This window comes from Dermacentor silvarum, chromosome 1 (genome assembly GCF_013339745.2).
Source record: "Dermacentor silvarum isolate Dsil-2018 chromosome 1, BIME_Dsil_1.4, whole genome shotgun sequence".
Classification (NCBI taxonomy): Eukaryota; Metazoa; Arthropoda; class Arachnida; order Ixodida; family Ixodidae; genus Dermacentor; species Dermacentor silvarum.
Genome location: NC_051154.1, coordinates 432,993,699 through 433,021,322, shown reverse-complemented (window position 1 = coordinate 433,021,322; position 27,624 = coordinate 432,993,699). Strand labels below are relative to the sequence as shown.

Genomic DNA, 27,624 nt, shown 5'->3' with positions numbered 1-27,624 from the left:
GGCCGTGCAAGAAACGACGCACATGGCGCCGTTCAACCTGGTCTACGGAAGGAACCCGGCAACGACGCTTGACGCCATGCTACCGGACGTCACCGATGAGGAAAATCTAGACGTTGCCACCTATTTGCAGCGTGCCGAAGAAGGTCGACAGCTCGCCCGCCTGCGCATCAAGAACCAGCAGAGGACCGACAGCCGACACTACAATATTCGACGGCGCTACGTCGAGTACCAGCCCGGAGACCGTGTTTGGGTCTGGACTCCGATACGCCGACGAGGACTTAGCGAAAAACTCTTACGTCGCTATTTCGGACCATATAAGATCATCCGACGTATTGGCGCACTGGACTATGAGGTCGTGCCAGACGGCATTTCGCAATCACAGCGGCGCCGCGCACGACCCGAAGTCGTCCATGTGGTGCGTCTTAAGCCTTTCTACGCCCGCTGACGAACTTAGGTACTTTGTTACTTTTTTTTTCTTTATTACGTGTGGTTTTGTTTTCGCTTTCACATTTGTTTGTAGCATCGGGACGATGCTTTTTAAGGGGAGGGTATTGACACGTATAGATGTTTATCTTTCACCGGTGGCCGCTTTCCACCGGCTAACAAATGTTAAACGTTATCGCTCGGCGCAGGACGCGCCTGTATCGGAAGTTTCTAGAACGCTATCGATGCTTCTTTCCATTGCTTGTTTTCACCGACGCTTATGTTATCTGATTGCATGACTGACGCGAATTCTCTAGAACTTTCTGGAAGACACGCGGGCATCAGGGATTAATCTAGAACCTTCGATGACTCAGGTATAAAAGCCGACGCGTTTCGCCGCTGATCAGATTTTCGACGATCGCCGACTGTGTTCGCCGTTATCGTTATGCTTTGAGTGTACCTTGCTTTTGTGGGCACAGGTTCGCCCAATAAACAACCAGTTTCGTTGTACACAGTTTTACGACTGTTTTCTTCAGCGTCACTACTACGTGACAATATTTAGGGCCTAGATTTGTTTCCTGTAAGCAGAATGCTACAGGTGAGAGGTTGTTTATTAAGTCTTTAATGTCACCTAAATTGTTGATCAGGCCTCTACAATTCCTGTGTATGATAAAAGCCATACTGATGGTATTGAAAATATTAACTGATGTATATGGATTCAAAAGTTGTAGGTGACATGTGTTAAAAGGGATGTGCTATTTGCGAGAGCGGTAACCACTCAGGTTACCGGTCCCTTTCTCGGCGCAGTTACAAGAAGTTTTTCCTTCTTGGTGCGCTCCAGAGAGCGCGGATCTTTTGGCGTCGACCTCCATCGCCTTCTCCGAGGCGCTGGATGATCGAGAGCCAGGCGCCGAAACGCGCGTCTCGGGCCGTGAAATTCGGTTCAGCTTGGGCCCTGCGACACTGTGGTATGCAGGCCCGTCTTCGATGATGGTGGCGCAGCACTGGCTGCAGCCATCAAGGGGGCGGATGGAGTTTCTACGGGCACACTGTGCGTGGACCCTGTAGACTCCTGAAACCGGTGTGGCGCTGCCCCCTGCCGCGCCGCACTGGCATAGCTAACTTGAGGTAAGTGCACTAGCCTTTTCCTCGCTTCGTAAAAAGAGATTTTTTCTTTTACTGTGATTGCGATGATCTCTTTTTCTTTTTTCCAGCAAGGGCAGCTCCGTGAGTAAGCTTTATGGTCTCCCTTGCAATAGACACAAAGTGCTGGAACATTGCAATTGTCCGAAGGATGGTCGTTGGCACTACACTTCGCGCATGTTTCTTTACCTCTGCAAGATTGTGATACATGACCGAACCTCTGGCACTTGAAGCACCGCCTCGGGTTCGGTATGTATGGTCGGACGTTGATTTTCAAGTATCCTGCGTCGAGTGAAGTGGGCACAGTACTGGTTCCAAATGTTAGTATTACGTGTTTCGTGGGGATCTGTTGGTCGTTTCGCCGAAGTGTAATTCGCTGTACTTTAATTACATTTTGCTCTTGGAAACCTTCAAGCAGCTCTTAATCACTGAGATTCAGGAAATCTTCTACTGATATTACTCCTCTGCTTGTATTTAGGGAGCGATGTGGGGAGATTGTTACATTAATGTCACCGATACTGGTGAGTTGGGCGAGCTTTTCAACTTGGTCTTTTCTTTTCAGTTCGAGGAGGAGGTCTCCGCTAGCCATCTTTGTGGCTTTGTAGTCAGGTCCAATCGTGTTTACGAGGCATTTCGATACAAGGAAGAGTGAGAGTTTTCTTACGCTTGTGTTGCCTTCACTATGAAGGACATGGTACTTTGGGAAGGTGTCTAGGTCGGTCCGGAGGGTAAATTGGAAGATTGCATCGGTGTGACCTCTTTTCAGAGGCCGATCTGAAAGTCGGGGGAACGGTTCTGCCATAATATGGTTTCAAAATTCGGCGGCGGTGGTAGCCACCCACCACTGAGCCCAACAAGGGGACGCTACAGGTTACGAGAAACCTGCAGACGCCAGCTATGCACCGCCACTATAACCTAATGTACATACCCAAGACTGGATACATAACACACGGTTAACCCTTGCCGCCCAGAAATTCGGAAGTAAGAAGAAGAGAAAATAAGACAGGAAAGATTTAAAGCGAGAGAGAAAGACGAAGATTTGAGAGGGGGACAGGAAAGGGCGACTACCGATTTTCCCCGGGTGGGTCAGTCCGGGGGTGCCGTCTACGTGAAGCAGAGGCCAAAGAGGTGTGTTGCCTCCGCCGAGGGGCCATAAAGGTCCAAACACCCGGCATCGGCTCAACCCCCAGGATCCCCCTTTCCCCGGACACGGCTAAGCCGCGCACGGTTAGACGCGGGGGGGTCCAACCCTCATGTGCTCGGGTCCGTGGTGTCGCAACACCCCAAACGCCTGCTTACGCAGACGCCCCTGCGGGGTAAATAAATAAATTCATTAAACAACAGAGGCAACACGGACCGCTTTATCGCACCGTATAGCCAAACTTCTATTTTACACCACCCTACCACGTCAGGTAAATTGCACGAATTATTTGACGCCAGCTTTTTCGGTCCACATGGCCGCTTTAAAATGCAGAAACACGACGCCAGACTTTTATGACAATTCCATTCAATTTTGCAATATAAACGTGCACCGTAAGGTTAATTAATGTAATTAATGTAATTAAATGCAGTTAATTATACTGTAATTAGTTTAATTATTTAATGGATGTAGCTATAGTTGTTCTTGCAAGTGATGTCCGCGTGGGAAGATAATTATTCTGTAGTGAGTGATTGGAATAACTCTTGTAGGCTTTTAAAAAAGGGTACAAAGTAAAACAAAAAAAGAAAGAAAAAAGGAGCACTGAGAAACGATGAAGGCATTTTCCTGAAGCACCCGGTATAAACTACGTTCAGTGCGCGCGTACCGTCCTCGGCGTGGAAGCCGGCGCTGCGCCGGAGCGCTCTGCAGTGTAGCGGCTGTCGTACGCTGGTCCCCCGTCCACGGGACCCGCTTGAGGGATCTGCTGCTGCAATACGGGAACACCGTGCACGCTGTGTTACACAGAGCAACTGACGAATCTGAAGGAAGGAATGGGACGTGGTTGCTGTTGGTGATGTGAAGGCGACCTGTAGGCGTCGCTATGGCACTAATAAGCTACTGCGCGAACACCGCGCTGAAACATTGTAACGGCAGCGTGAACGACGGCACAAAGACAACAGAGACGATGGCTATCAACTGGAGTTTGTATTGTTCATGCCACCGCCCTACTTTGTACACCTGTGCATCACGTAGGACGAGCGAACTAGTGACCAGTAAGCGAGTGAGCTTGGAGTGAGTTTGGAGTGAGTTTGGAGTGAGCTTGGAAAAAAAGCAAGCACAATGCACTTTAGTTTTGAGGTGTTAAGTGCTTCGGCATCCAGTGTGCCATCGGCCGTACGCACGAGGGTGTCCCCCTAGTGATTGGTATCAGAAGGGCCGCGTTCGAGTGCAGTAAATTCATTCGTTGACTGGGATCTGAATGTTGCTATGTGTGCCTTGTTCCCGCGACGCAAAAATGGCGACGAGGATGCATGGAATTAGTGCCGTTGCCGCTGTGCAATGTACCGGACTGAATTTACGGAGTAACCCTCCGATACAAGTGGAGGATGCCGTCTATTTGTCAGCCGGAATTGCGAGAGGCTGAAGGGGCCTGGTCGGCGTTCCCGATACGCCTGGAGGCCTGTTTCGAGGGTATCGCTGTCACCGACGACGGGTATACGCCGGGCCCTGCTGGTGGCGTCCTTCCCCCGACAGCGCAGTCAAAGTGCTGAAAGGCCGTTGCCATCCAAAAAGTGCAAATGAACTGTGGTACGGGGACGTGGTAAAGCATCTGGATAGTTATTACGCGACCGAAGTGAGCGAGGTAGCAAGAAGCTACAATTTCTTCATGCGGACGCAACTGGAAGGTGTGTCCAGACAGGTGGCCATCTTTGGAGAAGGGAAAAGTGAAGTTGCTCCGTTTTCTCGGACAACTACCCGTGACCGTCAGCTGCTGGTGATTGCGGCGTTAAATGGGTGTACAGTCGCAATCTTTTTGTGGGTGAACACGGGAGCGCGTGGCTTTCTATATCACCAGCGCCGTCAGACGGCAGCCACAACATCTGCGCGCATGCTCGGGGAGGGTAGGCTCCTTTCGTGTGCATTACGTCATCGTAGCGCGCGTGTGTCGTCTGCTAGCAGTTTTTTCCCCTCAATAGAAACCAAATTATTACAGAAACCACGAGTTTGATGCTTTTAATTCAGAACGTTGTGCTTCTTATGCTTGGGGTTATTGTAATTACTTCAACTTTTCACTTTGTTTAGTTTTCCTTCTGCTGTGTTCTTATCCTACAACGAACAGGCAAGGGAGCACAAACATCCGAACTTTTATTTGGTGCAAGTTTAACAAAAGATTTATACGTTTAGAAGTAGTATTAGTAAGCAGGAATAATTTTCTCTTTGATGATGTTAGTATTTTGTCATACATCCCTTTGCGGAAACGACTGCTGCCATCCTAGAGGGCAGTGACGCGTACAGCGCTGGCACAAAGTCATGATGCGCTCGAAGGTCCTCCCATTCTTGTCGAACGGCTGCCCACAGCTCGTCCCCAGTCGTCGGGCGGACAGGTTTTCGCACCATGGCTGCTTTGATGTACCCCCATATATTTTTGCAGATGTTCATGTCAGCGCCTTTGGCCCGCCAGGAAAGCATGCTGATTCTGCGATTTTCTATATGTTCCTTGGCAACTTGTGCCGTGTGATCCGGCGCCAGGTCATGTTGAAACATAAAGTCGGCATCGGGAAAGACGCTGTAGGCGTAGGGCAGGAACACATTGTCCAAAATTTCTGTGCAGTATCGCTGCGATGTAAGGGCACCTTCTATGCGGTGCAGAGGCCCGAGACCATGCCTTAATTTACACCGCGCCGCACACATTCACGCAGTTTCGACCACTCGCGGTGACTCCCTGCACACTGGCTGACTCGTAACTGCATGGAAATCGTATTTTTGACCATCTTTCGCAAAATCAAACGTGCATTAAGAAAAGTTTCTTACCGTGTGCCTCTGGTTCGCCAAACTCGCATTCGTTGGTCTTGGCTAGTGGTAAAAGTCGACTCATCCGAGAAGATCACACGGCCCCAGTCATCTGCAATCCATGAGGCGTGTGCTTCGGCAAACTGGAGACGTGACTTCTTGTTCAAAGCAGTGACGACTGGCTTTCGTGCAGCTACAGAATTTCGCAGTCCAGCACTTCGGAGGCGTCGCCGGACCGTAGCAAGGGAAGCGTCCACATCTAGCTGCTCCCGCACTTGCCTCGCGAACTGGAACGGGTTCTCGACGACAGCAGCTACCAAAAGCGCGTCTTCATCCTCCGTCATTGCCTTTGGTCGACGCCTGTGTGGGGCATCACAGAGTCGGCCTTCCTTGCTGAATGCCTGAGTAATCCTGTTGACGGTCTTTAGCGGTATGTGCACGAGAGCACCGATGGAGCGCTGTAAATATCCCTTGAGCGAATATTGTACGATTTTCCACCTCTCTCCTTCAGGAACGCGGGCCATGCTGAAATTCAGTTGCTGCTCTGACAGATGCGGTAATGTGCAAGAATATATACACGCTCCTCAAACACGGAAGCCGCTTTTTAAATACGCCCACAAGTGTCATGAGCATGCGTGGCCTGGCTACAGATCAATGATATTGAGAACGCGCACAATACATTACATATATTTTCAAGTTTATTGATGCATCGTGGGGAGCGTAATGAGAAGTTCAACATCGTCACCAATCCCGAACCATACGGCTACTTTATTGCGGTACGCGCGCAGCAGACGACACACACTTGCTTGAGTGACGCAATGCGCGCGGCGGGAGAATTTGCGCACGCCGGACACACTGCGCATGAGCAATGCTTCTCGTTGCCGCCGCTGAACCGCGCTGTGAGCTCAGAAGGCCACGCGTTCCCGTGTACACCCTCAAAAAGATTGCGACTGTACAGTAAACAGAAAGCTGACCGTTGTGGACTGTCCGGGACCTATTCTACGCGGTCCGGACACGATGAAAAGTTTCATTTGTGTCGTGACTTCCGACTAACCGTCAATGCAGCTACAAGAATGGAACAGTATCCACTTCCTCTTGTTGAGGACTTTTTGTTAATCTAAACGGAGAAGATTTCAGTACACTGGTTCGAAGGAACACTTACAATCAACTGCTTTTGAATGAGAATGCTAAGAAACTAGCCGTACTGAGTACACACAAGGGTATGTATTCCTTTAAACGTCTTCCGTTTGGAGTATCATCGGCACTCGCAATAATCCAACGGCAAATGGAAGCCGTCCTTTGTGCCATCCCAGCTGTATACAGGTCTATGTAGACGATATTATTGCTGCGGAGAAGGCCACTGGCTGCACTGTGCTGAAACAAGTTTTCCAGTATCTGAGGGAACACGGCCTTCGCTTGAAGAGATAAATTCTAATTCCGTGAAGAGGAAGTGACTTTCTCGGGACACCGTGTAAATGCGAGAGAACTTAAACCTACCGAAGAGAACATTGTAGAGGTGCTCAGAGCCCCCCGTCCTGTTTTAGTAACGGAACTGAAAGCGTTCATTGACCTTTTGAACTACTGTCACAAATTTCTGCCGCGAATGTCCACTGCGTTAGCCCCTTATACGACCTGTTGGCCAAGGACACCACTTAGAATTGAGGGAACCACGAAGAAAGGGCTTTTCAAGGCACCAAGAACGCGCTAAACGAGACAAATATACTCCATGTGGTCGTTTTGAGCCAATTATAGCGGCCTCAGCAGCACAACAGTCCAATCAGAGCTGACATATGGTGGCGAATTCAACAACATAGTGTAATCAGTATACAGAATAGCACAACGAGATAGCATATACTTTCTGCATCCGATCATATGAGACCTTTGCGCAGAATCATGGTTCACTTCGATTCCAACAGTTAGGGGCCCAAGTCTTGCGCGTATCACTTTTGGTTAAATGTGACTTCCAGCGGCCCTGGACATTTTGTTGTCATCCTTCTGAATTAATTAATCAAGGTAGACGCTTCGGCAAATAGTTTCATTTTTGATACAGACAAGGGATGACAAGGGACAAAAGAAATTGTCACGTGAACAACGCCTATCACGTGCGCTTGGCATTTTTTTACGACTAATACCGCATCAGCATTCTTCGTTAGTTAATGACGATTTAGGCTCTTCACAGTGCACCACAACACTTGTCGTTGCCAGCCACTGCAGTAGCTCAATGGCTATAGAGTTGAGCTTCTGAGCACAAGCTGGCGGGTTTGAGCTTGGGCGCATTTATATGCGGCGGGGGCGGAATGCGAGAACGCCCGTGTACAGTGCAGTGGGGACACGTTAAAGAATCTCAGGTGGCCCACAATATATTCCACAGTTCACTACTATATATAACGGTGAACTCTGAAATATGCACGGCACGCCTAACATTTTCATTGTAGTTTCGACCCGTTAAACTCCACAATTTATATTTTTTTTACTTTCCATTGCCCCACAGGGGGCCCACACATCGCAGCGGAACAATCGTGCGCCACGCGTGGTGCGCTCGGGCACCTACCGGTCCTTGGTTGTTGCCCCTGGGGGCGGCGCGGCGTTGTGGTGTCGGTTGCCAGTAGAGCTGGCCGTCGGCAGCCATGAAGCACTGGCCGCTGGGCCTGTGATCCTCGCCGCTCACGGCACTCGCTCTCTGCATGTGGAAAGAAAAGGCCGCGATGGAACGCAGGTGCTGCTTCTGCGTGCATTCATTCCAATGCGAGTGACCGCGCCTCCTATACAACTGATCGCGTTTACGTTGGTGATGCGCGTCAAATGGCAGAGAGCGTGTGATCCCACAGCTGCAGGTCACTGTCTCACTACAAGTATCGCATATGTCAAGCTTACTTAATTCGTACGATATCAAACAAATTAGGTTTTTTTTTCAAGTCAGAGCAGCTGAGGAGTGCGACCACTGTCTGTACACGAACAATGCAGAGCTCGTGGCCCTGGTGCCACGGGATGTCGAGGCTCGCCGATATCAGCGCGTTCAAATAGGTGGCTTCAAAGTTGATAGTATCGCTAAGTAACGCCACCCTGACACTTGGTGGTTTTTAATTCGCTTTTTTTTCTTTCCTTGTTTATAAGAACCGATGAAATGAAACTTTAGGGACACCAAAGAACTTAGTTCCATTCGATCGACCGTCAGAAAAAATAAATAAAATCTGGGGTTTTACGTGCCAAAACCACGATATGATTATGAGGCACGCCGTATTGGGGGACTCCGGATTAATTTCGACCACCTGGGATTCTTTAACGCGCACGCAATGCACAGTACACGAACGTTTTTGCATTTCGCCCCCATCGAAATGCGGCCGTCGCGACCGGGATTTGATCCCGCGACCTCGGGTTTAGAAGCGCCACACGAAAGCCACTACGCCACCACGGCGGGTGCCGGCTGTCATTCGCTAGGTCCTTCGCTTTTACCACTTTTCTGCGGAACCTCTGAAGGTGTCACGCATATAAAGTGCCTGATGACCGTTGCATAAGTATACCTCCACGGCGATTTCAACGTGACCGCGTACATAAATGTTGCGCGCGCACGTTTATATAAGTTACTTATTGCGTTCCCGTAAGTATGGCATGCTTGCGCATTGCTAATATTTGCATAAAATATGCCGGAGAAAACAGCGTAGTACCGCTTGGCTGCTAGAGACTTTCCCTGTTCCTGCTAAAGCAAAAGAAAACTTCATTTAGGAGAATGTTGAGCCCTGTCCCAATTAGTCGTTGCGAATTTTGAGTTCTTCCTTCGCCCGCAAAGCCGATGACGAAGGTATCCACTTACCCAGCCACCGGCAACCGGCTGTCTCTATGACATTGTTCTGAAAAACAGCAAAGAATCACCTCAACGGAGAGTTGCCGACTTAACCACAACCTGTATGCGTTCCACCTTATATTGCAAAACTTTCAAGGCGATAAGCGACGTTCAATTTGCGGTGTGTATACGCAGTGCGTCGATTCATATGGGCGGCCCATAGAAGGCGTGTCGCACACGTAGTAAAGAATAATGACATGCGAAGGAATTCACCCAGTGAGACCCGGAGGCAACGTACACCTTCCTGAAGCGCGTGGATTCAAAGTTGGTGGAAGCATCAACCGGTCAGCACTCCAAATAAACAAGAGACGCTTAGAGTATTGGTGGAAATAAAGCAGGGAAGACATTGATACGACCGGATCCCTTACGGGCATATGGGTAGCGATACAAGGTAGAAAGAGATGTTCTGAGGAAAAAAAATATGATGGAGGCGTATACAAAAATTCTAGAATGAAAAACAAGTACATTATACTTGATTAAATCAAGCAGGCTAGGTGACAATTTGTCACCGCCCCGTTTCAATGGGGATGCGAATAAATCATCATAATCATCATCATAAAAGACATTTTATACACTCGAATATTGAAGAGAACTACGTTCTTTTCGAAATTTCGATAAAGGCCCGGTCACACTATATAGGTATACACGACGCCGATAATAGTGCCGACTCCCCCGGAAAGCTGTCTCCATAGTGTCGGCGCCCCGTCACACTGCCCCGAAACCAAGAGGTCCACAGACGGTCCACCGACGGCCGTGTCGGCGGTGCGTCGGAGGAAGCTGAGTCGTCGACAGACTGCCTGATGATTTTGTTGTCGCACTGCAACGACATGACCGCCTACACCGCCGTGGAATGATCGGCTAAGGTCCACTTGGGCTCCTCGTGTTTTTATCTGTATTACCTTTATTCTCGAAAAAAATAAGAGAAAAGTAAAGCAAAAATTATGGGGCTTTACGTGCCAAAACCACGATCTCATAAGGCACGCCGTAGTGGGAGACTCCGGAAATTTGAAACACCTGGGGTTCTTTAACGTGCACCTAAATCTAAGTACACGGGTGTTTTCGCATTTCGACCCCATCGACATGCGGCCGCCGTGGCCGGGGTTCGATCCCGCGACGTCGTGCTCAATAGCCCAATACCATAGCCACTGAGCAACCACGGCGGGTAGAAAAGTAAAACAATTCATATATTCGCTCCAAGGAATCTTAAAGCACAACTTTTCGCATTTGAATGCGAGTTTACCAGAGCGGCGAATTTATTTACATTTGCAGGTATATATGGGCATAGCGGGGTCTACTCCCATCTTGGCCGTGTCTTGTCTGGCATCTGTCCGGCATCTTGTTCGCGTCTTGTCGGCATCGGTGTCGTGCCGGCCCAGTGTGACCGGGCCTTAACCATAGAGTAACATACAAGGATAAGAGAGGACACTTCCATAGGCCCCTGCAGATGGATGGATGGATGGATGGATGGATGAGGCTGAACCCTTTAAACCGGGCGGTGGCATATGCCACCTAGCCATGACTTAACATATTTTGTACTTTGTGGTGGGTGAAATTTCACCCCTGCCTTGATTTTATCCACCAATCAGATAACCTCTGTTTGGTTATTTCTACCCGCTTAAAGTCTATTTTGCCTTCACTGTCCTAAACCCCAATGCTTTGAAAAAATCAGCCCCGTTGCCTTGTACTGTAGGGTTAAGCCCTTTACAGAAAACTATGAGGTGTTCAGCCGTTTCCTCTTCTTCTCCACACGCACAGCACAACGTGTCTATATCTTGGTACTTGACTCGGTACATCTTAGTCCGCAATACTCCCGTCCTGGCTTCAAACAACAAAGAGCTTCCCCTAGAATTATCGTAGATATTTTCTTTGGCAATTTCTTGCTTGAAAGTTCGGTATGTTCCCAGTGCTGATTTCGTCTGCATCCCTGTTTTCCACAGACCCCTCTCTGTTTCCTTAACCTTTTTCTTAACCGCTGTTTCCTGGTTTGCACCCCTCCTGCAGTCCAAATATTTGATTGACAGTTTTCTGGTCAGCTTCCTCCATTTTGTATCAACATTCTTCATGTACAAATAACTGAAAACTCTCCTTGCCCACCGCTTTTCTGCCATTTCTCTCAATCGCTCCTCAAATTCTATCTTGCTGCTGGCTTCCCTGCCCTCGAATGACGTCCATCCCATGTCACCCTGTACCCCCTGATTTGGTGTATTTCCGTGTGCTCCCAGAGCCAGTCTACCTACCCCTCGCTGCTTAACTTCCAACCTTGCTCGAACCTCTGATCTCATGCACAGGACCGCATTGCCGAAAGTCAAACTAGGGACCATCACCCCTTTCCAAATCCCTCTCACCACTTCGTACCTATTGTAATTCCACAGTGCCCTATTTTTCATCACAGCTGCATTTCTGCTACCTTTAGCCGTCACATATTTTTCATGTTCCGTTAGGTACTCAGCCCCATTGTTTATCCACACTCCAAGATATTTGTACTTATCCACCACCTCCGGCGTAACCTCCTGTATCCTATGCTCGCTGCCCTGATTATCATTAAAAGTCATGACTGCCGATTTTTCTTTACTAAACTTCAAACATAAGCTATCTCCCTCTTTACCACAGATGTCCATTAATCTCTGCAAGTCTTCCTTGCTGTCAGCCATAAGTACAATGTCATCCGCATACATCAGTCCTGGTAATGACTGTTTAATCCATTCTCCTTGCTTGAAATAGGAAAGGTTGAAGCCAAGTCCGCTCCTCTTTAATTTTTTCTCTAATCCTTGTAAATACAGCATGAACAACAGAGATGACAGAGGGCACCCCTGCCTAAGCCCCTGCTGTATCTCTATAGGGCCAGATACCTTGTTTTCCCATTTCATAAGCACCTTGTTACTTTTATAGATATCTTTTAAAAGATTTCTTACTCCATCTTCCACCTCTAGAGTGCCCAGTATGTCCCACAAATCCTTTTGGATTACACTGTCATAGGCTCCCTTGATATCCAGAAAGGCAAGCCATAGGGGCCTGTGTTCCTTTTCTGCTATTTCAATACACTGTGTCAATGAGAACAGATTATCTTCTAACCTTCTTTGTTTTCGGAACCCATTTTGTAGTTCCCCCAGCACCTCCTCCCTCTCCACCCATGCCTGCAGTCTGTCCTTTATAATCTGCATCACCACCCTGTAAACCACTGACGTCACTCTTATGGGACGGTAGTTGTTTATGTCGGCTTTGTCCCCCTTTCCCTTATATATCATGCTCATCCTGCTCAGTCTCCACCCGTCGGGGGCTTTACCGTCCATTATCATTTTGCTCACTGCCTCTCTTAATGCTTTCTTAGATTTTGGGCCCAATGTCTTTACCAACATAATTGGGATGCCATCAGGACCTGTCGACGTGCTACTAGGAATCCTCTTCTCTGCCCTTTCCCACTCGCTTTGTGCCAGTGGAGCCACTGCACTGACTAGTCCATCCTCACCTGATTGAGCACATGCTATGTTTCGTTCTTTAAATTTTTCTGTCAGCATTGTTCTTATATGTTCCATTGCCTCATCTCGAACACCTTGAGCTGTAACTCTAAACCTCTGCTCTAGGCTAGTCTTATTACTCAAGGAGTTGAGATGTTTCCAAAATTTCTTCGCTGCTTTTCTATCCTTTTTGTTTACTTCTGACAACCATTGGCTCCCCTTTCTTCTGATCTTCTCATTGATCAAATTGGATGGTTCCCTTCTACAGTTTAAGAAGTTATTCCATTTTCTGCCTACATCAGCTTCTGGTTCACCCCTCTGCTTTGAATATCTGTGTTCCCTGGATGCTTCCTGACGTTTCTCTATGGCATTCTTAACCTCCTCATCCCACCAGCTCTTGGGTTTACGTCTTCTGTTCCCTTTTGTCCTGACTCGTACCTTAGTAAGCTCTAGCTCAAATAGTCCTGTTAAATTTGCATATGTCCATTCTGTTTTTGTATCCTCTGAAATTACTTCCTCAATTTGCTGGGTTGCTATTTCAAGCTGCTTTTCCGAGTAAAATATCCCACCTGGTTGTTCATCTTGCCTCCTACCTACTTTCATTTCCCTTCTAAAACTCACCTTAATACGTTTGTGATCACTACCTAGTCTTCTGGAGCCATATTCATCTATGCTCATTACATTTAGCCTATCGTGCATCCTATGTGACATTAGTGCACAATCTATCGTCGACTGCAGGCTCCCTACCTCCCATGTTATGTGCCCTTCACACTTCTCAGTACTGTTGCATACAACTAAGTCATGCGTTTCACACATATCCAGCATCATGCTGCCTGTTGAGTCTGTCTACCCGTCCATGTCTTCTATGTGTGCGTTCATATCTCCTAGTATAATAATCTCGCACCCTTCTCCTAGCTCATTAATGTCCCTTGATATGCATTCCAGCATTTTTTTGTTTTCCTCTTTGGCATTTGCTCCTGTCCACAGGTATACAAAGCCAAGGAGTGTCTGCTCTCCTGCAACTTTCCCTTTTAGCCATAAATGCTCCTTGCATTCCTGTTTGACCCTTTGCCAGTTCATTCTTTTATGAATGAATGCACCAATTCCACCCCCTTTTCTGCTGTCCTCTGTTCTATTGCAATATTCCCATGCATAGTCAGGATTACAGGGAGGTTGCTCAATGTCCCTAAGATGTGTCTCCACAAACCCGTATACCATCAGCTTTTCTTGCCTTAGTTGCTCGTCTATCTCCTCCCACTTCAGCCTATTCCTGCCACCTCGCATGTTAATGTACCCTGTGTCAGAATGACCTTGCCCCTGGTGCTTACGTCTATTTCTTCTACCGATTCTACGTTTCTTGAATCTTGGAGCCTCTCTGGGTCCGTCTTCGTCTACACTGGTGGTCTTAGGGCTCTGGGTCCCCCCAAAAAAGCCGTAGCTTGGCGCCCTATCCTACTACTACCTTTCCCGCCCGTGGCACCACTGTAGTGAATGCCATCCTGTGTAAAAGGGTGGGAGCCAGACTCGTACACTTCCCGGTTTACCTCCATTATGCCGTACCCAAGTGGTCTGCTCAGACCCCTAATGACCCGGTTAGCCTCAAGCACCCTCCATTCCATCCCGCTAGCCTGGCCCCGGACATGTGGGATAGTGCATATGGTCACATGCACATTCGCAGAGGTTTCTCTGAGTTTACGCAACCCAACCTCTAACTGTCCGTTTAGGTTCTGGCTCCTTCCTTTCAGCACATCGTTGAGACCAGCATGGATAACGACCAGATGTTCATGCTCGAGGTTGTCCGATACCACCTTCTGAGCTTTTGCCATTGCGTCAACCATGCACTTCGCTGACTGGGCCTCCACCCTCACCCGCCCGTCTGCCTTCACTGTTGTAAGGACGCCCTCCTCAACCCTAGCTACGTTGGAGTCCCCCACCACTAGGACCCTTCGCTCTACACGTTTGCCTCCCGCCTGCGATTGTCGTCCTCCAGTTCGCGCTAGCTGGTTCTCCACCCGCCGTGCGCCACTGACACGTGACGATGTGCTCCCTGCCGTTCGTCCCTTCCCACCCGAAGCCTGCCGCACTACCTCGCTGTACCTCGCGGCCGATTTTGGTTCGCAGCGCACCTAGCGGGTGCGTGGAATCTACACAAACTCAGAGATTGGGACCGCAGAAAAACTAATCTCGAAGGCTATATTCTGGTGATTGGAAAAATTACACAGCCTCCAAGATCGCTTCCTTGCGAGTGCTCGTCCCGGAGGCTATATTTCGAATTTTTTAACGCGTTGCTTGCATGCATCGAGTAGCTTCGTGTAAGCTGTACCGCCAGAGCAGCAAGCACACGATGCCACTGCGTGTTTATGCAGACATTTTAAATAAACATGACAAGTGTTGGGATAGACGAAATATTTTATTTTCAAGTCATATTCTCAGTAAGCACATGCACACTTTTTTTTCGCAACGTTCGATGGACGGCGTGCGTCTAAATGTCGTACAAAAATCCCTCACGTGACTCGAACCTAGGCACCTAGGGACACGATCATTCAGGGACTTTTGAGAAGGCGCGATGGTGGCGCCAAGCGACGACGGCATGCGACGGCGTGTTCGTTCTCGGCGTGATCGTTCTGGCGCTGAGCCGTGCTCCCTCAAGGGCTGCAGAAGATAGCGCCAACCTTTCCCCTTTCCCAACGAACCACTTAGTAGTAGTGATCGTTCTGGCCCGCGCCGACCGCGCGTTGTTCAACATTGCGTGTGTGATTGTGCTTGCGTTGCTTGTGGGTTCTGTGTTACTTGACGGAAAGCCGTGAGTAGTGCTTGTGTGGCAGTGCGGCTTTGGCCTCGGTGAGCTCTGGCAATACAGAACCTGCGTTGTGTGATCCGTGTTCCTTGACAATGCGGAGGTGGTGACGATTTAAATGTCGAAGTGGCTTAGCGCCTCGGCAGCGCAGTTCAGCGAACCGCGATGTGGCGTCGCCGTGTCCGCCTTTGCATAACGGACGTCGAGGGATGTGCTGCTCTCTACAAGTCACAAAAATGTGACTGCGTCGACCGCCCACGGTTCAGCGATGAATGTGTGGTTCAAGTACTGTGTTTGAAACGAGTGGTGCAGCTGTGGTGGCAGAACGCCATGAGGCCTCAGTTTGTGCTCTGTGCTTGAAACGAGTGGTGCAGCTGTGGTGCCAGAACGCCGTGAAATCCGTGCTGTGCACACGCTCGAAATATCGAATTCACGTCGGCGTCTTGACGACGGCCAATTCGCGAACCGGCGCCCTGGAGCGGCGCCTCTGTGCCCGCCCTATTCGGTAGCGTCGACGCAATAATATTTAAGTAACCAGTCCTTACTTGACAGACGCCGATGGCGAAGGTGCTGCGATATGCTGCCTGCCAGCTTTGCAGTTTTTCTCACATTAAAAACGTGTAGCATATATACATGCCTAGCATGTGTTATAAGACAATGTCTACCATGAGAAGATTGTCAGGAGTGTCCCAGTACTGCTCCCAATCTGGCATTCCACGCTTTGCATGCCCTCAGTAAGCATGATGACAATATGGGCTCATTTTCTTCAAAGTGAGCTGCTATTCTGTTTGCGAAATGGGGATGCTAGCTAAGCCGGTTTGTTCTTTGTGTTTTGTCAATTTGATGAGAAATTCTTGGCAATGTTATTTTAAGGTGCTTTTAAAAGATGTTAAGCCTACCAAAAAACTGCACCATTGGCAGTGTTCTTTGGTGGTGACAGAAAAGTGAAAATGCAGACGACTAAGTTGGTCATGCCCGCATTTTCGGAAAATTTAAGAGGAATATCGGCACCCACAACCATAGAACTGTGATTGAGCCATGGATGGCCACATGCTTTCTGCACAAATTATAGGCCCTTACGTAACATCAGTGAAGAGCCAAGAGGCCAACGTACTGTGTTCCCTTCGACCTAGGCAGTCTACAGTTCATTGTTGTTGCAACAGCTGATCGCCCCGCAAGTTCACAGCCTGTGCCTTCTGCTGCTACTACGGTCAACTCGTCACCCGTGCACAACACTTCTAGTTGCCCTAGTAGTAGTGCTGTTGCTTCTAAATATTGAGTAACCGCACATTGTAGGCTACAAGGGCATTGTTGCACTGAATCTCATCTCCATGTGTGTTGTGTTGCTGTTTGCATACATGTCCTTGTTTGATAAGTGCTCTGAATTTTTTTCACTACTGCAGTGTCTTGACTGCACTGTGGCAGTGTTGTATATATTATCCATTAGCCTCCATATACACGAGTGCTTTGATCATCAATCTTCAAAAATGCAACCTTCATGCTGCTCCTTCCTTCACAAGAAAGCTTGCATATCAAACATTATTCTTGCCCCAACTAGAATTGGCAGGTTCAATTTGGTCACCTCACCAGGCATATCTAATCTGCATTCTTGAGTATAGCCAAAACTGTGCTGCACGTTTAATCGCCAGGGATTGCAACCAATATTTGAGCATATCTAACATTATGTTGTCATTGTCACTACCATCCTTGGAATCATGCCAGAATGTAGTGTCGCTTTGTCTGCCACATAAAATCATTATAGTGAGCAGTCGTCCACCTTGCCTCTTGTTTGTCCATCCCACACATCTAGGTGCTTGCACAATCGCCTTAGCGTCCAGCACATTTTTGGTCAAACTAATGCCCTTGACTTGTCTGCTTTGCCACGTGCCATTAGGCATTGGAATGGTCTTCTCGGTAACATTGCTGACATTAACAATACTGTAACCTTCAGACAAAAAATCAGTACGTTTGGGTAGTGTTCAAGTGTTTCTATTTCTGGTGTATGTAATTTTTTTATGTAATTATGCAATCGTACTATTCACTGTATAACCCAGCTTTCTAATGGTAGAATTTTACTTCGCGATTTTATAATTTCTATTCTTTTCAATTTATTGCGTTGATCTTGTGTTGATGTTTATATTTCTAACGTTGTATAACTTTTTCGCTCCTTTGTTATGCGATGCCCTCCCCCCTCCACGCAATACTCCTTCTGGAGCCTGTGACGTAGATGAATACATAAACCAGATGGCACTACTGTTTCTTGTGAAATCAAAATTGTGTATATTGTTGTGGTTTTACCAATAGAAGCTCTAAATTGTAAATTGTACTCTTGCAATGCCGGCAACGTATCCATAACAGGCCAGTTGTGTATATTGCCTAGAATTATAATTCTTAGACCTTGAATAGTGTGTAATATCCTATCTTCCTGTCTGTCCGGGTCTTTATTCATTTTTCCGTAAACTTGGGTCACTGGGTAATCCATGGTATAATGGGTAGAGCACTGGGGCTGCTGTGCTGAGGGCACCCAGTTTGAAACAAAAATAGGTCACGAGGTATGGGCCGGGCCGCTCATCAATGACAAAAAAAATTTCTTAGGTGCTGGGCAGATTCGAATCCAATGTAAAGCACTGACTTAGCGGCAACCCTGCTAACAGGCATAGCATGTCCAGAGGGACTCGTGAGAGAGGAGCCCGGCTCATACATGACTGATCTCTGTGGTGGCAATACAATGTCTCTACATTGTTTCAATGCTATCGTATTAGCATCGGCATCATCGTGAAATGGGTTATGCCAGAATTTTTCTTTCTAAATTTATTCCCTTGTACCTATGTGCCACAGCTGAGCTCCTATCTCAACATTAGTCGATCTCACCTGAAGAAATGTATATATAGCCTTAGCTATAATTTCTATTGAGCATGACTGATTCTCACCACGAGTAATAGCCGCTTCAATTCCTTCACAATCTGCACCTGCATTATCAAATATGTTATAATGAATCTGAGAAGTCTGCCACAACTGAGGATCGAACATGTTTTCAGTTTCAAGCAAACCATGCCAGTCAATTTCATGAAAGTGGCATTACAGAATTCACAGGCATTCAATTGCACAATGCATGCTTATAGGCAATTTTATATTCAGTTCATGGCAGTTGCCATCTTGGGCTGTCGTAATCTAAATTTTGTGCATAGTGACGTCAAGTTTACTTAATTGTGGAACGTTAAAAACACCTGTGCGCTGACTCTAGGTTGTTACAGCCAGAAAAATAGGCATGTGAGCAGCCATGGTGAGGGCGCCCCAAAGCTCCAGTAAATAGGGTGCCTGCATGCGCTCACCCCCCCCCCCCCCCTTCACCATTCAGTGCAGAGTAGGGACAACTGCGTCATTTGCAACGGAACAGAAGTTACAAAAAAGTTCCATAGAAAAATGTACTTTATTTTTCATTAATTGTACATAATGACGGGAGTCTGCAGTCAGGCATTCCACTCACTAAGGCACATGGAAACAAAACAGGAAAACAAAAATGAGTAGCTCATGAAAAATTAAGCCCTCGAACATGCAATATACATCCATCACCTGTGCACCATCAGCCCGATTACAACTTTTCTATTACTGTGCAAATATAGTTGTAGCTATTTGCCTTTGCACACCCAACTTCTTTCAGTGGTTTATGCGTTCAATTCATTAGATACCTTTAGTGGCACACCTAATTTTTTTGAGAAGCTCAATCACCACATACCTGTGATGCTTTGTTTCCCAAGCACCAAATAATGCCAGCAACCTCATCACGTTATCATGGCAATATCTTAAAAGTTGTCACAATTTTATTCGGTCGTTTTGACAAGATTGCCAAGCTGATTAAACATGAATTGCACTGAATCCTTCTACATAATCTCAACTCTTTCCTTGATCGGCACCAGTATATCAAGCTTTATGTTGACAACTTGAAGCACCACTTTCATATTCTTCAGGATAGGTAGGTTATCTTTATGTTTGCTTGGATTGTTACACATTTTTATGGCAAGTGCCATGAACACTTCCAGATTTTGCGAGAACTTTCATTTTTCAACTTCTATTTCATCAGTGACTCCACCACACCTACCGGTGTGATAGTTTTCTTTACATACAAGGAGTATGTTATACTTTCACAACCATCATCCAAATGTGGTTCACGTTCAAGGCATTCACCAGACATGGTAAAGCAACATTTGGCGGCAGTTGCAGCAAATAGAGCAATGTAGCAGTCAGAAAAGCAACCAACCTGCGATTGTACAGCGAAATCCCATTTTTGCAGCTACTCTGACGGCATTGCTGTAATATAATATGTAGAAAATATATGTAGAAAACAGACAGCCTAAGCTAATGATCAAAGAACCACTCAGTGACAACAGAAATTCAGACATGTGATCAAACAACCGCTCAGTGATCCACAGATCCAGACGTGATGCTGCAGCAATTGTGGAATTCCTTTCACGTGTTTTCACAGTACACCCATGTGCGCAAGAAATCTAACACTATAGGGTATACCATTTGGGCAGCTGCTTTGGTGCTGCTACCACTGCTAAAGTCCTGCACCCCTGAGTCAGTCAATGGGCACTGAAAGTACTGGATTTGCATGTAAGTAACACGACCACAAATATGATGCAACGAGCGGCTTTTGGTCTCTCCTAAGCAAAAATTTATAGTGATTATGTGTGTCACGAACCTGAATATAATGCGAGGCACGTCCTGAGGCTGGAAATTTCAAGGGAAAAAAAAGGCAATATTCGTGAAAGTGAGCCATCAGGTATACGGTGTGTCCTTCTACATAGAGTTTATTCTAATGACAAAATTCAGTGAGGCACCTGACACAGCCACCAACTCCGCACCCCCTCACCACACATTCGTGCTGAGCCAACACCACCTAGACTTTTTTTCAAGGCCTCCGCAAGCCTACGTGACGTCATCAGTGTGAGATCTGCCTGGAAGCTGGCTTCACTCAAATGACCGGCACGCGTTCGCGTTTTGTCGTTACGCGGCCCGGTTGCACTCGTAGCATTTTTTTTCGGAGATTTACACCTAGAAGCAGGCCCGTGGCCAGGGGGGGGGGAGGGGGCCCTAGGAGCCTCCCCCCCCCTTCGAAATTCGGATGGAGGGGGCTGTTTTACCCAGAATAGTGAAAATAGGGGTTTGTCAAGGACTTCAACAGGTGCCCCAACCCCCGAAAATTAATTTTTGGCTACGGGCCTGCCTAGAAGGAATTTTTGTTAGCAACAGGTGTAAACGTTATAGACCCCTGACAAAGCCTTCAGTTTTTGAAGGCATTGGAGGGTCTATTTTGCATGCTTTAGTAAATGCACCAGAAGATTTTTGTCAAAACAAGACTGCATGTTTTATTATATGAAATGCTTTTAAAAACAAACCAACAATGAAATAAAACCATTCAACGAGGATTCATGCGAAGTTTTTCACATACAATATTTTTATAAAAAGTAAAATAAAGCAGACATGACATTACCTGTAAAATCTTTTCGACACTTTGTTGACTTATTTTAAGTACATGTAGTTGAACACACACAGAATGGGTTAAATATGATTTACTTAAAATCTTCAAATGATTCTTCCACATAACAGCTCGAGCGTCAAAAGAAAGGTAACGTTCACAGCAAAACGGAACTTGTGACAATACTTAAAAAAATTGTGGACATAAAGCTTTTAAGAACATTTTTAAAATGATCTTGTTGAAAGTGTTGAAACTGGGAGCTCAAACGATTTGGCTTTGTAAACACAAAGGACACATTATCAGTCATGTGCGAGAGATTACGCCTGGAGTGTCTTCAGTTTCCGTTTAGCTGCTTTGGCTTCAGACAGCTTGTTGTTTTCTCGTTTGCAAAGGTTATTTAACAAAGTGTTTGCTGCTGCACTAAGTATGTACCCCATCACTACATGCGGCATATGACCATTGTCACAAACATCAAAGTCTTCATTCCACTCAAGGAAAAGTGTTGTCATTGAAACAAGCAGTTCTTTCTGCTTTTCACAGCCATAAAATTTGGCTGCATGTTTTTCACTTGTCAGTTTCTCGAGAACAATATTCATAATCAGTACGGCGTTCACAACGACAGCTTGGGGAAACTTAAGTCCACCTCTTGTGATGCTCGTTATGAGCTCGTCTGCCTCAATTGTGACAGTCTTACTCTCAACAACCAGGTTCTATTGACAGAATGCACATGTAAGCTTCTTGAGTGCAGCATATGCGCAATAACCAGCGACATAAGTTATAGCTGGAAGTGTGTGCTGCTGTGCAGCAATGTCCTCTTCTCCAACTACAATCTGGAATTGCTTTAAAGCATCACGAAATTCATCAGTGGAGGCACATAGAGGAATCTCGTCACTCTCTGGCAGCTCGAGGACCTTCTGCAGCCTCAATTTGTGCTCCGCTTCATACATCTGCCGTATGGAGATATGGTACTGTGCGCCACTTAACTGTCGGTACCTGCCAAACCTGTCCTCAAGGCAGTCCGACTGGAATTTCCCCAGTAAAACGTACTTGAATCCAAGCTCTTTAAGGCAGTAGCTTGTCACCTGAACAAGAGCAAGAGACGTGTGACGCGATGCATTGTGCGTCTCATGAGTGAAATGACCAATGTCATGCTTGAGGCTTTTCCAGTAGTCGAGCCAACTGACTATTTTGTTCAAAAACTCGACTTGGGGGCAACAAACTGCCTTTATGGGCTCTTGGAAGTCATCTCGAAGGCGCCTCCCTTTATCCGGCGTCTTAACATTCACTATGCGCCACCACATTACGACAGTGCTGATAAAATCGGCCGTGCTTTTGGCATGCTGCAGTCCTGCTGCTTGTGCACTGTTGAGAGCTGCGATTGTGAAACTGTTAAACACCTTGAGAACAAGTTTCATGTTTTGTCGCTCTAAGTTCGAAGGTTTCAGTGTCTTCAAAGACAATGTTGGTGCAAGTCGTACAAGCTCATTTCTCTCTCTCTCATGAAGCTCTAGCAGCGTGTTGAATGAAGCTGTTAGCACGCACGGCTTGTCAGGTAGTCCATTGATGTCTGGAAAAAACATACATTTACCACTGTTACGCTGGTTAAGCCAATTGTTTCGTATGCATTTTAAAACATGAACAGAATCTAAAATAAAAAACAGTGGTCTTGATTGGTCTGATGGATGCTTGTAGACCGTATCAACCTTCCGTGGCTCTGAAAAAAATGACATTGCCTTCCCATTGATGGAGTTGTTGTCTGAAACAACCGCGATTACTCGAAATCCTGTAGCCTCCAGCCCATTAATGAGCTCACGAAGAAATTGATGCAGCTGTATTGCATCTATTTTCGCCACAGGAAGGATGTGCACTACGTCTTTGCTTGACGACAGGAGGCTTTGAATCATAAACACATATGCAGTTTTTGCTGCGTTTTGATTGTTTGTAGCCATTCCTACTAGACCACCACCTTTGTAGTCAATGTATGGCTGCAGATGAATTTCATCCATGACAAGCGTCACAGTTTTTTCCTGGTCATCCATTCCTACGGCCAGCCTCTTTGCATATGACAGAAATAAAGCATCTTGTTGCTCAGAGCATGGGTTCACACGGTATGACCCACAGACACGTCTAATTGTGTCGGGATGTGGAAGTTTCAACTTTGATGTGGACCTAATAAATCTGTACGCATGTGGAGATATAGTGAACACAAGGCTAGCAAATACCAGCAAGTCCGCAGGGTATCTCGAAGTTCTGCTCAGTAAAATGCCGACTTGTTGTTTTACGAACTTGACAACTTCCACTTGCCACTCGTGTGGGAAACTTTGTGACGCTAGTTCATCCAGTGTTTCCACTGTCTTCTTCAAGACAATCTGCAGGCGTTCTTCGCTGTTGGAGAAGTTTCCTGCCAAACTTTGCACAGCAGTAAGGACCTTGTCGATTTCCCGCAGATCACACAAACAAACAGGAAGCACGAGGGTCCCGAGCTTGTTAAGCTGCACGTCACCAACAAACACTTTCACGATCAAATCAGCTGACACTGTAACAGAAAACCGCACGGTTGGAGCTTCTTGAGAATCGAAGTTTAGGAAGAGGACTTTGTCGTGAGTAACAAGTTTTGTCCAGAAGGTGTTTGTCTGGAAGCTTGTCAGAGCGGTGAGCAAGTCCTCAAAAGTACTGACGTTATTCTTTTTCTTCTCTTCTTCGTGAGCTTTAACGGACTGCCTTATTGCCTCCTGTAGTGATTCTCCCTCTAGACGAAGCCGCTTCTCTTCAGGGCCTTCCCGGACAATAGTAGTGGGACGAGAAAGATACGAAGGGCAGTTTGGAAATAGGCTGGGGATAGCACCAGACTTGAGTCGTCTCAGCTGGAGAGGAACTTCAAGTACTCGTCCGGTTTTCTCATCTCGATAGGTCGAAGTGGTCACGAAATCACTTGTAAGAAAGTGCTTCTCACACACCTGAAAAAAAAATGAAACAGAGCTTATAGCACAAAAATCAAGCAAGAAAAAGTTAGTGGACATTAGTCAACTACATATCACAAAATGTGGCTGTATTATTAGGCATTATCATAGTAACAATGCCTTGTTAGGCGGCCCAACAGGCGAGCGCTGTTTATTTACTCTAACTCTCATAGGATTCGATCAGGCGCTGCAGTCCGTTTAGAGCGACTCAGGTCATCAGCTAGGCGTGAGATTGCGAGGAAAGTATCTGTTTGTCAAGGTTGGTCGCGCGAAAACAAAAATTAGGCAAGCAGCACGATTACTAACACTGCGTGTCTCATGTCCTTCGTAAAATATGCTGCAAGTGCCTCGAAAGCTTAGCTCACAAATAATGAAAATTGAAAGGTTTTTAGTTGCGTAGCTGAGTGAGTTTACACATGCGTAGGCACCTGCGACAAGTGAAAGAACGCACTTACCACAGTGTATTTTGTGGGCGCAAAATCCTTGCGCGGGATCGCTCTCGTCCATGCGGTTCTTTGGTCGGCGTCCATCGGAAACCGATAGACGCGCGCTTTAGGTCCATGAGCATAGTTAGAGTTGCACCCCGGTGCACAGCAGCATCCAGGCATATTGCGTTGTTTACCCAACCATGCTCACACAGCACAAGAGAAAGAAAAAAACAGCGTGAGCGGTAACAATGCCACTAGCCTACAACCACAACAGCCAGCAGAGCGAGCGAGCACGTAAGATCAATGTGGCCAGACGCACTGTCATGCGCTGCCAACTTCGCTCGGCTGTGCACGAAAATGCTTAAAGCGTGAATAAATCAAGTAAATAAGTGCATCATTTGAAAGATAAAATATTGCAAAGCTCTTTTTGTTAGATAGTAGGTAATAATTTCTTTCAGTTTGCCTTCTGAAAACTTGTTTCGAAGCAAACGAGATTGTCTGTCTATTTGGCGAACAGAAGCCGCAAGCCATTCCGACTCCAGCCAGTCGAGCGTTGCTTTCTCACAGATCTCACAGCAGCGACGTCACGCTGTCGAGACGGAGGCTTGCCGAGGCCTTGAAAAAAAGTCTAGGTGGTGTTGGCTGAGCCCCAGCCCACACGATGGACCTCCCCCCCCCCCCCCCCCCGCCATGTCTCATGTGAGCAGTGAGTGATAATCCTAACAACATACAGCTTGTTTGAAAGCCGAAACAAACATAAGGGTCCTGCAAACGCCACATTCGAGTTGAGGCTATATTCACAGCATAGCTGCAGTGCATACTTGCTTGCATAAAGCATGCTTGCTGTAGAGACTACCATCATAATAAACATGCACGGCATTGTTGACAATGTAGCATCGCCTCAGCGGGTTAAGATACGATTTGTTGCCCTTTTTGCACAAAAGCACGCGTCTCAATTGTGCGAAATTAGGGCACCACAGCTGCACCACTCGTTTCAAGCACAGTACTCAAACCACACATTTAGCGCTCAACCGTGGGCGGTCGAAGCAGTCACATTTTTGTGACTTGTAGAGAGCAGCACATCCCTCGACGTCTGTTATGCAAAGCGGACACGGCGACGCTACATCGCGGTTCGCTGAATTGCGCTGCCGAGGCGCTACGCCACTTCGACATTTCAATCGTCACCACCTCCGCATTGTCAAGGAACACGGATCACACAACGCAGATTCTGTCACGACCACTCGATGAAAAACACACCATGTGTTTTTCATCGAGCGGCCGTGGTTCTGTATTGCCAGCGCTCACCGAGGCCAAAGCCGCACTGCCACACAAGCACTACTCACGGCTTTCCGCCAAGTAACACAGAACCTACAACCAATACACAAGACACAAGCAACGCAAGCACAATCACACACGCAACGTTGAACAACGCGCGGTCGGCGCGGGCCAGAGAACGAACACGCCGTCGCATGTTTTTTTCCTTCCTCCATGGTCGCATGCCGTCGTCGCTTGGCGCCACCATCGCGCCTTCTCAAAAGTCCCTAAATGATCGTGTCCCTAGGTGCCTAGGATCGAGTCACGTGAGGGATTTTTGTACATTTAGACGCACGCCGATGAACGCAAGCACAGAAAGATGGTTGCACTGCAAAGTGCAAGACATGCCAATACAGGTGCCATATGTTGAGAATAAATTTCACAAAAAGAATTAACAGGTGATATGAAAAACCCCACAGAACAGTAAAACTGCAGAATACAGCATTAGCATTAAAGAGGAAAACAACGCTCGTCCTTTGAAGCCTAACCTTTCTTATTAAGTGGTAGTTTTGGGCTGCATAGCAAACAAGGAATGAAGGCTGCTCACTGCAGTTGGCAGCCAACCACGCTCTCTCCCTGTCCTGCCGTTGTTACTGCACCTCGCAACACAGCAGTAATTCCCGTAGTACTTGACTGTGGTCGGCATGACCTGAAAAAAAAGTATTGGTTATGTTTTCTCTCCCACCTTCGCACATAATTTCACCTACGCACTTCAGATCGCCCTTTCGCGAAGAGCGTCACATGCAATTGTCGCAGCTGAAAAAAAAAAAGCAACCTTCAGTGCCATGCATGCGCTACTGAGGCAGGAGTGTTTATTCAGAAGACGTCGTAGCCACAGCTTACAAACATTCTTCTCAATTCACAAGTTCTCTCTAATTGCGCTCGTAACAAAGGCTTCAAGCAATCTGCGCACGCCACAAATAACGACCCTAAGCATAACTGCATTCTTTCACACAATTGCCCACACGTGCATTGAATTCAGACTACGTACACCGGCGTGTGCCGACTCACTTTCTGGCGCCAAGAAACAGTTTTCTCGCAAACGTGCCGCGCAGCATTCCAAATTGCCGTTTCTTACATAAGGTGAAGCAATCCACGAACATCATGCGCGAAATGAAGAACACAAAAAGCTCTCTGCGGCGAACAGCACTATGCGACAAATGTCAACTTACGGCTGAAGTGACAAATACATAAGCAATTTGCAAAGTAATAAAGGGAAAAAAGAACGTAATGAAGGCCTTCTTACCAAGCAGCAGCCAAGCAGACAGACGTTCTGGCAGACGAAGCCAGCAAAGACCACGCAGACGTTATCGCACATCTTTTGTAGCGTCACCTTGCCTGATCACACCATGGCCGATATTTTGCAGCGATACGTTATGCTTTGCTGTATATACTAGTCTTATCATCCACCGCTTACGGACGGCTGATCCCGTTGATAACGTCTACGTCTACAGCCACATAGACAAGTAGACGTACAGTGCACTATAGAAAAGTTACTACAGTAGATAACTAGTACGTGCGTTCCCTTGGAGACAGGGAGTGTTGTATTGCCCTCTAGCGGGCGGCATGAAGCTGCGTAGCTCGGCCGCTTTTAGGCTGGAGTGGCCACTCTTGTAATCCGTATGTTACTCTATGCCTTAACCGCTAGTCGCAAGGGTACGTACGAAGCGCTGTGAAACTACGATGGTGTGTGCGGGCGCCCCATCACGTTCCCCTGAGGGCCGCATGATCGTTGCACGCAGGCGCAAGTATATACAGTGGAATCTCGAGAATAAGATCACGGCTAATACGAATTTCCGGATGATACGAATTTTTCTGCGGTCCCGTCCGAGCCCCATTACTTTGGAATGTGC

At 47.1% G+C, this 27,624-nt stretch overlaps 1 protein-coding gene across 1 annotated transcript in view; it reads right to left on the bottom strand.

Annotated features, from left to right (window-relative positions):
* The window catches only part of LOC119437697 (uncharacterized), a 96,633-nt gene that overhangs the window by 29,677 nt on the left and 39,332 nt on the right, over positions 1 to 27,624 (bottom strand). Inside the window, exons 8-10 of the mRNA XM_049664154.1 lie at positions 8,049 to 8,177; positions 6,552 to 6,562; positions 3,372 to 3,473 (exon numbers count right to left, since the gene is read on the bottom strand). Of these exons, the coding sequence (XP_049520111.1) occupies positions 3,372 to 3,473; positions 6,552 to 6,562; positions 8,049 to 8,177 (242 nt within the window). The remainder of the gene's footprint in view (positions 1 to 3,371; positions 3,474 to 6,551; positions 6,563 to 8,048; positions 8,178 to 27,624) is intronic.